General features: G+C 44.8%; 1 protein-coding gene across 3 annotated transcripts in view; it reads right to left on the reverse strand.

The window, feature by feature from the left end:
- The window catches only part of tbc1d2b (TBC1 domain family, member 2B), a 119,915-nt gene that overhangs the window by 54,842 nt on the left and 52,775 nt on the right, over nt 1-12,298 (reverse strand). For 2 of the 3 annotated variants that reach the window (XM_072492961.1, XM_072492963.1), the window contains exons 3-4: nt 9,580-9,751; nt 2,488-2,648 (exon numbers count right to left, since the gene is read on the reverse strand). In XM_072492961.1, the coding sequence (XP_072349062.1) occupies nt 2,488-2,648; nt 9,580-9,751 (333 nt within the window). The remainder of the gene's footprint in view (nt 1-2,487; nt 2,649-9,579; nt 9,752-12,298) is intronic. The other variant, XM_072492962.1, reaches the window with a different exon arrangement.

Raw genomic sequence — 12,298 nt, forward strand, 5'->3', positions numbered from 1 at the left:
GTCTGAAACAACTGAAAGGCTTCTTGGAACATGTATTGCTTGTTGGTCGCCAGTGTTTTCATGTTGCTCTTCAACTGCCAGCTCCCCGAGCAGGGATGTCCCGCAGTTGGCAGGCACATCAAAAGAAAAACTGGTAGGTTTAAGTTGCGGCAAGAAGAGTCTGTTTGTCAGTGGATCTGCCTGGTTGGTAACCGTGCGGCTCCTGGCACCACAGCAGCACAAACACACGAGAAACAAATATCTCCATTATCACCATGACAACGTAACTGATTGGTGCACGCGAGGAATGCTCAGACTGCTACTGGGGAAAAACAACTGGGCAATGTGTATCTCAATGCCACTCTTCCCCCAAGTCCCAGGATAACACGGCTAGTGTCAAAGCAACTTCGGAATCATTTCCTACTTAGGACAAACTCCAACCAAAGATTTGCAAGACGGCAAAACAGGCCGACACTCCGTTTGTTCCATATTTATCAGTGACACATTGACTCCATCATTGTTGTTCCACCAACAATTTAAATTTGCGTTCATTGCTGATAGTCAGTTTCCGTAAGCTGAGAAAAAGTGCCCCTGAACCAAAACTCGAACCCTTTTGCGTTTCCGAGTGGGATAGAAAACCACGGGTATGTTACCTGTAGGATACTTCTCAGGAAATCCATCTGGACGTTCACTTCCTGCCTGCTTTGAGTGGTCTTAAACAGCACCTTGCACTCAGGCTAAAACTAGGCAGAGTTATTACAAGATGTGAGGCAGACGCAGAAAGACATTTAAAAACTACGGATAACGCACATGAAAACGTTTTTTAAGCAGTCAAAATTTCTTCAGCTTTCGACAGTCCCTCTCTGATCATCGCACTGAATGTGAAGCTGCTCGTAGATCATGGAATTTACAGTGCAGGAGGCCATTTGGCCCATCGGGTCTGCACTGGCCCTTGGAGAGAGCACCCTACTTAACTTCAAGCCTCCACCCAAACCCCATGTCACCTTTTGGTAACCGAGGGACAATTTAGCATTGCCAATCTACCTAACCTGCACATCTTTGGATTGTGGGAGGAAACCAGAGCACCTGGAGGAAACCCACGCAGACAAGGGGAGAAAGTGCAAACTCTGCACAGACCGTCACCCAGGGCCGAAATTGAACCCGGGTCCCTGGTGCTGTGAGGCAACAGAGCTAACCACCGTGTCGCCCTGTAGCCACCTGGTGGCCACTTCCCAACTTAAAATGAAGAACCGCAAGACTGAAGGGAAATTCAGCCAACACAGGCAAAATTGAGCAAGTGCAGAAATCATGTGTATTGGAACTTGCAAAAACCAGACAGCACTGAAACCAGCAGCCATCTGCATAGTAATGAGCGATTCCAAGGCACAATCGCAACACTTAAGGTGAATAAAGCCAAGCCAGACTCCTCGGCACCAACAGGAGCCAAGACAAAGGAAGGCCAACGGACATTTAGGGACCGCCCAGCGATCAGGGAACAACTCCAGTATTGGAGAAATCGATCCAAATGATCGGAACGCAGTCCAATCATTTGGAACCAGGTACGGGGAAGCCCCTGGGGACTATAAAGTAAAGCCCCCAAGTTCAAATCGTCCTTATTTGGCAGGGTCACTCAGCAACTTGAATCAACCCATGAGAGTGACCTGTCTTAAGCTGCCGCATCAACCAAGTAAGTCTCCAGTCAACGCTCGCTGCAAGATAGGCGCTCCTAGCAACAAGTCCATACCAGCTTTTGAATCCTGCAGACTCAGGACCTGAACGAAAGGCCATTTGTTCCCCTGACCTGGTGGGCCAATTCCGAAGCAAAGTATAGGCCTTTTAGTGATAGAGATAGTCTAGAAAGTAGAGTTTATGCATGAGTAGTGATTTACTGTGTATAATAAATGTGTTTCGATTTGAATCTTACTAATTGGTGTGTTGAGTTATTGATCATTACTTGAACTTGAACCTCATGGCGGTATCATAAAGATACCTGGTGACTCTAGAGCAAAGGTTAAACAAACAGAGCAAATTACGAATTAAGAGCCAACCAAAAGTTAGCAACAGCCCACAGGTCATAAACTGAGATAAAGTGTGCTTAGGATGATAACAAAGTGACTATGAGTTCAACCAATGAAGTTGCAGGAATTGGTGGTAAAGACAGAAACTCTGAACGCATTAAAAAAATACTTGGATCTGCACTTGAGGTGCCATCATTTAAAGGGCTGTGGACCAAGAGCTGGAAACTGGATGGTTCTTTAATCGGACATCACAAACAATGGGTCAGATGGCCTCCTTTTGTTTCGTACAGTTTCTATCTTTATAATCCGGTTGACTGTTTGAAGTTCTTTCATTGACCATCCAGTGCTTTGTAGAATAAAATCGTCCGAACACTGCAGACGGATTAAATACCCAAGGAGTATAATCCTGTTTTGAAAGTATGCTTGTTTGTACAACAATGCTTTATTTTCTGAATAGATATAATTGCAACTGGAAAACAAAGTGACAAACCTCTATTTGTTTCTGCAGCAATTTTTCTCTTTTCTTCATGTGCTGTTGCTTCTTCTAGCTCTTTGAGGCTGGGTTCAAGTAGTTCCCAATCCTCGGTATAGAAAACACTTCGCCGGTTCTCACTGTTTCCTCTTCCTGGCTTCAGGTTTGACATTGAATTTCTGCATTAAATTCAGAATTGCAGAGTAAGAAACCAAATTAGAAGCATAACAATTTGCATTTACATAGCAACTTTAACCTAGTAAAATATCCCACGGTCTCTTACAGCAGCATAATTAAACTAAATCTGACACAGGGTCACATTTTAAGGAAGGTCTTGGAATAGCCAACTGAGGCCGAGAGGTGGAGGGGTTTATGGAGGGAATTCGAGGACTTGGCAGCTTAAGGCACGTCGATCAGCACGGTAGCCTTGTGGATAGCACAATTGCTTCACAGCTCCAGGGTCCCAGGTTCGATTCCGGCTTGGGTCACTGTCTGTGCGGAGTCTGCACGTCCTCCCAGTGTGTGCGTGGGTTTCCTCCGGGTGCTCCGGTTTCCTCCCACAGTCCAAAGATGTGCAGGTTAGGTGGATTGGCCATGATAAATTGCCCTTAGTGTCCAAAATTGCCCTTAGTGTTGGGTGGGGTTACTGGGTTATGGGGATAGGGTGGAGGTGTTGACTTTGGGTAGGGTGCTCTTTCCAAGAGCCGGTGCAGACTCGATGGGCCGAATGGCCTCCTTCTGCACTGTAAATTCTATGATAATCTATGATCAACGGCGATCGATTCGTGTCAGGGGCATTCAAGAGGCCCAAATTGTAGGAATGCAGATATATCAGAAGGATGCAGGAATGGAGGAGGGAGAATTTCAGCAGGTGAGATGAGGCAGGGACTAGGATAGGCAATGTTATAGGCAATGAGGAAATAAGAACCTTACAAATGGATACAGATAGGTTAGGAGAGTGGGCCATTCGGCGGCATGTGGCGCAGTGGATAGCACTGGGACTGCGGCGCTGAGGACCCGGGTTCGAATCCCGGCCCTGGGTCACTGTCCGTGTGGAGTTTGCACATTCACCCCATGTCTGCGTGGGTTTCACCCCCACAACCCAAAGATGTGCAGGTTAGGTGGATTGGCCACACTAAATTGCCCCTTAATTGGAAAAAAATAATTGGGTACTCTAAATTTATAAAATAAAAATAAAAATTTTAAAAAGGAGAGTGGGCCAAAATGTGGCAGATGGAGTTTAATGTGAATAAATGTGAGGTCATGCATTTTGTTCGATAAAATGGAAAGGCAACTTATTATCTAAATGGGAGAGACTTTGGGGTGCTCCCATGGAGAGGGATCTGGGTGTCCTAGTGCATGAGTCTCAGAAAACGAACGTGCAGGTGCAGCAGATAATAAGGAAAGCAAATGGAATATTGGCATTTATAGCAAAAGGAATTAAGTATAAAGGTAAGGAAGTGTTGTTGCAACTATTCAAGCCATTGGTAAGACCACACACCTGCAGTATTGTGTGCACAGTTTTGGTCCCTTTATTTGAGGAACGATGTAGTGGCATTGGAGGCAGTTCAGAGGCGGTTCACTAGATTGATTCCAGAGATGAGGGGTTTGTCATATGAAGAGAGATTGAACAGTTCAGGCTGATACTCTCTAGAGTTTAGAAGAATGAGGGGAGATCTAATTGAGGTAGATCTAATACAAGATGCTAAACGGTTTGGATAAAGTAGATGTGGAGCAGATGCTTCCTCTTGTGGGGCATTCTAAAACGAGAGGTCATAATCTTAGAATAAGAGGTAGCAAATTTAAAACAGAATTGAGAAGAAACTACTTCTCCCAAATGGTTGTGAATCTGTGGTGCATGCTGGGACAGTGAGTAAATTGAAGGAGGAGTTAGACAGATTTTTAATTGGTAATGTGTTGAAGGGTTATGGAGAACGGGCAGGGCTGTGGAGTTCCCGTACCAGCCTCCTCGAACAGGCGCCGGAATGTGGCGACTAGGGGCTTTTCACAGTAACTTCATTTGAAGCCTACTTGTGACAATAAGCGATTTTCATTTCATTAAGGCCAGGATGGGATCAGCCATGATCACATTGAAGGAGTTTAGGCTCGGGAGGTAAATTACCTACTCCTGCTCCTAGGTCATGTGTTCCAGGGAGGAGATGCTCTGGCTGATTTTGCAATCCAGTTCTTGGTCTGTAGCATGGTAACAGATGAGGAACATATCAGTCATGATAGAATGGCAGAGCAGACTCCATGGGCCGAATGGTCTAATGCTGCTCCTGTATCTTATGAACTTATGAAATGGAAATGGGTGGGTTTAGTGATGGCAGAGATATAATCAGTTTCCAGAAAGGGCAAACTATTTTATTCCTGCTGACATTTGAAGGCCAAATGCTTTGTATGCAGGTTCTCGATCTAGTTAGATCAGATACGTTAACTGTCCTTTTTAAAAAAAAAAAGTCTACATCAGAAATACCCAAGAATAAAAAAGCACAATACGACGGTTCGAAAAACAGAAAATACCGCAAATGTTCATCAGGTCTGGCAGCCTCTGTGGAAAGAGAAAGCGCTAATGTTTCAGGTCAATGAGTTTGGATTGGCTTGAAACCTTTACAACCTTTCTCCCCACAGATGCTGCCAGATCAAAATATTCACAAAATTCTTTGTGTTTATTATCAAAGAATAGAAACTTCACCCAGCAAACATGCTTAAGTTACCAGCAAGATCTCATAACGGAAGGTTTATCTTGAACAAATTATTAATTTACCTCCAAAATATCACATAAAATGACATCTCCCCAACAGCAGCACCTCTCAGGATCACAGTAAAAGAAGCTCTTCAGTGGGGAACAAAAAGGCATCACTGAAGTGAGCCTGGCCAACATATCCACAAACTCCAAAGCAGATCTGTGGGCGGCTCAGTGCCAGACGACCCGGGTTCGATTCTGACCTTGGGTGACTGTGTGGTGTTTGCACATTCTCCCAGTGTCGGCGTGGGTTTCCTCCGGGTGCTCCGGCTTCCTCCCACTGTCCAAAGATGTGCAGATTAGGTGGATTGGTCACGCTAAATTGCCCCTTCGTGTCCGAAGGTTAGTTGGGATTGCAGGGAAGTTGGCCTAGGTAGGATGCTCTTTCATAGGGTTGGTGCAGACTCGAGGGGCTGACTGGCCTCCTTCTGCATGGTGGGGAATCAATTCTATGAAATTCACACTAGTATTGTAACAACACAGCTGGCTCACAGGGCTTCCAACAAAAAGTAGAGTTTTTCATCACAGGACATGTTTCTATTTCATTTTAATTTTCGGCTAGTTTAAAGGGTCCAAGTTGCAACACGGTAGCATTGTGGATAGCACAATTGCTTCACAGCTCCAGGGTCCCAGGTTCGATTCCGGCTTGGGTCACTGTCTGTGCGGAGTCTGCACATCCTCCCCGTGTGTGCATGGGTTTCCTCCGGGTGCTCTGGTTTCCTCCCACTGTCCAAAGATGTGCAGGTTAGGTGGATTGGCCATGATAAATTGCCCTTAGTGTCCAAAATTGCCTTTAGGGTTGGGTGGGGTTACTGGGGATAGGGTGGAGGTGTTGACCTTGGGTGCTCATTCCAAGAGCCGGTGCAGACTCGATGGGCCGAATGGCCTCCTTCTGCACTGTAAATTCTATGATGTTTCTTAAAATCTCGCAATATCCACCAGAAGACACTGTCTGGTTCTGAACCCCACTAAACCTTTTGATCCCAAATCAAATTGCAGGTTCTTTAGGGAAAGGGGGTATTTTATTTCCCAATAGACTGGTTTTATTCCCATTATTAAGTTCAGATACTGCTCTGATAGCAGTTTCGAATTATTCCAAAGAAAACAGCGCACAATATATTAAGCATTCACAACAAATTCTATAGGCTGGCTAAACATGCACCACACCAGAGTATTAAGGAGAAAACGTGTTGTTATCACTTAACTACAAAACTCCCAGATTAGATAAAAACACAAGTTAACATCTCAGGACAAATAAACACAAAGAAAGAATATTGGCATTTCTAAACGCTGCATAACATTATAAAATGCAAACTTCTTTGGATACATTTTAATGCAGTATAGAAAGGAGATGCCTTCTTATATTTGTTCGTAGGGTGCCGGCTTCAATGGCAAGGTCGGCATTTACTGCCCATTCCTGAAAAGACATAGACATTGAACATACAGTGCAGAAGGAGGCCATTCGGCCCATCGCGTCTTTACCGACCCACTTAAGCCCTCACTTCCACCATAACCCAATAACCCCTCCTAACCTTTTTGGTCACTAAGGGCAATTTACCATGGCCAATCCACCTAACCGGCACGTCTTTGGACTGTGGGAGGAAACCGGAGCACCTGGAGGAAACCCACGCACACACGGGGAGAACGCGCAGACTCCGCACAGACAGTGATCCAGCGGTGAATCGAACCTGGGACTCTGGCGCTGTGAAACCACAGTGCTATCCACTTGTGCTACCATGCTGCCCACTTGATCAAGCGGCAAACCGCTTGATCAAAGCCTTTAAGATCTTTGTTGATGTGGAGAGGATGTCTCCTCTTGTCAGAGATTCTAGAACCAGGGTCACTGTTTGAAAATAAGGGATTGCTCATTTAAAATGGAGACAAGGAGAATCTTTTTCTCTCAGTGGGTCGTGAGTCTCTGAAACTCTCTTACTCAATAGGTGGTGGAAGCAGAATCTTTGAATATTTTTAAGGCAGAGCTGGATAGATTCTTGATTAACGAGGGGTGAAATGTTACCGGGGATAAGCAAGAATATGGGGTTGGGTTACAGTCAGATAAGCCGTGATATTATTACATAAGAACATAAGAACTAGGAACAGGAGTAGGCCATCTGGCCCCTCGAGCCTGCTCCACCATTCAATGAGATCATGGCTGATCTTTGTGGACTCAGCCCCACTCTCCGGCCCGTACACCATATCCCCGAATCCCTTTATTCTTTAGAAAGGCATCTATCTTTTTCTTAAAAACGTTTAAAGGAGCCTCAACTGCTTCACTGGGCAAGGAATTCCAGAGATTCACAACCCTTTGGGTGAAGAAGTTCCTCCTACACTCCGTCCTAAATCTACCTCCCCTTATTTTGAGGCTATGCCCCCTAGTTCTGCTTTCCCCGACCAGTGGAAACAACCTGCCCGCATCTATCCTATCTATTCCCTTCATAATTTTATATGTCTCAATAAGATCCCCCCCGCATCCTTCTAAACTCCAATGAGTACAGTCCCAGTCTACTCAACCTCTCGTCATAATCTAATCCCCTCAACTCTGGGATCAACCTTGTGAATCTCCTCTGCACTCCCTCCAGTGCCAATATGTCCTTTCTCAGGTAATTATTGAATGGGGAAGCAGGCTCCAGGGGCTGAGTGGCCTACTCCTGCTCCTAATTTGTATGTCCTTATGCTGGTACATCCATGGTGCTTTTAGGGAGGGAATTCCAGGATTCTTACCCAGTGACAGTGAAGGAATGGGAATTTCTTTCCAAGTCAGGTAGATATCTGGCTCGGGAGGGGAACTTGCAGGTGGTGATGCTATGCATTTGCTGCACTTGTTCTTCTAGGTGGTAGAGTTGCATATTTGAAAGGTGCTGTCGAAGGAACTTGGCCAGTTGCTGTGCATCTTGTAGATGGTACATACTGCTGACAAAATGCATCAGTGGTGGAAGGAGTGTATGTGGTGCTCTAGGTGGTTGGTAGGGTGCTGATCAAGTGGACAGTGCTAACCTCCTCGAGTGCTATTGAGGTTGCATTCATCCAGGAAGTACAGAACAAAGCATTATCCTCCTGACTTGTGTTTTGTAGGTGGTGAGACGGCTTTGGGGAGTCAGAAGGTGAAATACTCATTGCAGAATATTCAGCCTCTGACCTTCTCTTATAGTTACTGGTCCAGTTAAGTTTCTCATCAATAGTGAAGGTAATACCATTGAATGTTAAGGGGAGATAGTTAGACTCACTTGTTGAAGCAGACTCACTTGTTGGAGCAGGTCACTGTCTATTACTTGTCTTACGTCTAGCGCCTTATTGAAGGACACTTCTTAAGTCTGGCACCTTACGTCTATAACTTGTTTGGCATTAATGTAACTTGTCACTTATCAGCCCAAGCCTCAATGTTGCCCAAGCCTTGTTGTATATGGACACAGATACAGTATCTGAATTGCAGTGAATGGAACTGAACATGGCACAATCATTAGCTCTCCACTTCTGACCTTGTGGTGGTAGGAAGGTCACCGATGAAGCAGCTGGTTTAGCACACTGGGCTAAATCGCTGGCTTTGAAAGCACACCAAGGCAGGCCAGCAGCACGGTTCAATTCCCGTACCAGCCTCCCCAAACAGGCGCTGGAATGTGGCGACTAGGGGCTTTTCACAGTAACTTCATTTGAAGCCTACTTGTGACAATAAGCGATTTTCATTCATTTTTTCATTCAACTGAAGATGGTTGGGCTGAAGCCACTTCCCCGAGGAGCTCCTGCAGCGATGGGACTGAGATGATTGGCCTCCAACAACCACAACCATCTTTCTTTGTGCGAGGCATGACTCCAACCAGTGGCAAATTTTCCCCCATGATTCCCATTTACCTCAGCTTTGCTAGGGCTCCTTGATGCCACACACAGTCAAATGCTGCCTTGATGTCAAGGGCAGTCACTCTCACCTCCCTTCTTGAGCTCAGCTCTTTTGCCCATGATTGGGCCAAGGCTGTAATGAGGTCTGGAGCAGAGTAAATTGGAATTATTCTGCTCTTTGTAGACTTTGAATGAAAGCAGAATTATTTTTAAGGATGAGATAAAGCCTGAACACAACAAGCCTGATCCTTTCGCAAAGGTCAATTCCCTTTGTTTGCCTTTTCATTATATCCCCAATTCCCTCTCTTTGGAAATGCAACCACTTGTCTGTTGAACAACATACACTGGATGCTTCAGTTGTTTCCAACAATCAATCCCACAAATCTGCCACCCAGTGTGAAAACCATTCCACCCCTCGAGTTCAGACTCCTAAAGGCTTAATTTTTAAACTTATGTTCCGTGGTTCTGGAGTAGCTTGGAAGCATTCAGAATTTGGACAGTTTTCCATATAACTCAAGGCAACGTTGTCTCACCTGATCTCCGTTCCCCAATGCTTCAAGGAGAAATTAATGGTCGTGGGGTGTACAGGAGACGGATAGCACGCTGCTCGCTCACCCACCAATGTTTCTGGGGCATCTACTATATCCAGCACACTTCTGGCACTTTCTTCGACGTCCCTTGCTGCTTGTGAAAGACAGGATACATCTGGAATTAATATACAAGGTAAAGTTACCAGAGACTGCAACAGTACGAAAAACCAACATTGCTGAAAATATTTCAGTCAAAGCAGGGTGGTGGTTAACCTTAATCCAGAGCAAATCATTGGCCTCACAATCCTCCCTTAGAAACAGTGGAAAATATGACTACACAATGAGTAGGATATTGAAGACTTAGCTAAAGAACACATGAGTCGGAGTACAAACATAAAGCAGATTATTGGACAAGATACAAGTTCTTAGATTTATTTTATATGGCAAAATTACGCTGAAAGCTTTCGCATTGAATGAACTAGGTCAACTGTTCAGCTTTCTATGGTATGGAGACATAATGGCTCCATATATAAACATCAAAATAATTAAATTTCACTAAACATTTATTTACATTTTCCATTCTATGAGGTGTTTGATGTGCTGCTTCTGAAGTTTCCACTGAATTATTGCAGATCCTATTTTAATTAAACTCAAGAGATCCTTGGATATTCTTTAATTACTTCCCAGCTAGGGTTCGAAAAACAAATATGAAAATGAAATAAAGTTGCCCAGTGTGCACAGTATTACGTAGTCCACTAAAGCACGTAGGACTAATCTCAATAGCAGCAAGCTCATGCACACACCAACATGTCTACTTGTTTCATTGATCAGTCAACAATGATTATATACACTTCAACGAGTCTCTCTATTGTGACGTCTTTTATTGCATTAAGCATAAAATAAACATTTGTTTTATACGGAGTGTGTCGAGGTACGGCACTAAACACCCCTAAATTCTCATTGCCACCCTCCAGCCCTGTGCCACCACCAATTGCAGAACCCAAAGGGCTGCCTTGCCTTACAAACCTGCCATGGACCCCGATCCTGTCCACGATCCATTAACATTTTACTAACGTGGCCAATCCACCTACCCTGCACATCTTTAGTTTCTGGGTGTGAGACCTACGCAGACACGGGGAGAATATGCAAACTCCACACAGACAGTGACCCAGGGCAGGTATTGAACCAGAGTCCTTGGCGGCAGTGCTAACCACTGTGCCACCATGCATCCATTAACACTTGCTGGAAATACTTTTGTCTGGTAGGTGAGGATAGGATTAGGCTCTGGTGGGATGTTCCCCGCGGTCCAAAAGCGGGCAATACATTGTCATGTGTCATACATGAAAATTGGCCAAGAGGTCAGAAAGAGCCCGTCTGACACACCGCTGTGCCAGAGTCTGAAGGCTTGATGTATGACCACACCATCCATGCTGCTACTTCAGAAGTGCAGTATTGAGAGTGTACTAAAGTGTCAAAGGTGTCTTCTTTCAAATCAGCTGTTAAACTCCAGCACTTAGGGGGCTGGTTTAGCTCAGTGGGCTAGGCAGCTGGTTTGTGATGCAGAACAAGGCCAGCAGCGCGGGTTCAATTCCCGTCTCAGCTGAGGATTCGGAATTCTCCGTGTGCACCTGAACAGGTGCCGGAATGTGGGGCTTTTCACAGTAACTTCATTGCAGCGTTAATGTAAGCCTACTTGTGACAATAAAGAGTATTTATTTATTTTTTATTTATTTATTTAAACTGAGGCCTCATGTGACCTTCAAGAACCCAGAGAGCTATCCATAAATGAGTAGGGTGTTAGTTTTTACAGTGCTCTGGGAAATCCCTCAAACAATATTTTACTGAAGAGTTAACTTAATGCTATTTGTGGGATCAGACTATGCTTAAATTGGCTACCATGTCTCCCTTACTACAACAGTAACGCAGTTCAAAAGTACTTCATAAACCTGTTAAGCACCCATGGAATCATAACCCAGTAAATGCAACCAGAGAACTGTGCACCAGGGAAGGCAGCGACAAGATCACACTGCAGTAGTTGGCATTCTGAGGCACAACAGGGAGAAGGTTTAAGTGAAAGAAAAAAAATCAAACTTGGGTTGTAAAAAAAAAATTCCAAATATCGCCTTCCAGGTGAAACAAGTGATTTACGTGCACTTCTTTCAATTTAGTATCTCGTATTCACTGCTCGCAACGTGGTCTGCCCCACATTAGGGAGACTAAATATAGACTGGGTGACTGCTTTGCGGGACACCTCTGTTCACTTCACAAGCATGACCAAGCTGCCATCCTAATTCTCCACCTTGCAGTCATGCTGACATCCATCCGTCCTTCCTTGGCTTACAGCACTATTCCAGTGAAGCTCAATGCAAGCTTGAGGAATATCACCTTATTTTTCAATTAAATATTTTGCAGCCTTCCAAACTCAGCAATTTCAGACCTTTCCTTTGCATGTTTTGCTCTTAAATCCTGTTTTTCCTTTCGGGTGGCAGCTGTTCATTATAGTCGCCATAGTCCCCGAGGAACAAAGGCCCCTCTCCCCTTTTGAGAGAGAGAGAGACTTGCACCAACCATTTTGTCATTTGTCTCGTCTTCCAGTTCATAAAGGTTCCACCTTCTCCTTGCACCCTCCCCACCCCTTTCACTTGCTTGAAACCTATTACATGTCTAACTTTTCCCCCATTCTGATGTGTTCCGATCACAGAGGGCAAATTTCCTCAGGTTT

This window comes from Scyliorhinus torazame, chromosome 30 (genome assembly GCF_047496885.1).
Source record: "Scyliorhinus torazame isolate Kashiwa2021f chromosome 30, sScyTor2.1, whole genome shotgun sequence".
Lineage (NCBI taxonomy): Eukaryota > Metazoa > Chordata > Chondrichthyes > Carcharhiniformes > Scyliorhinidae > Scyliorhinus > Scyliorhinus torazame.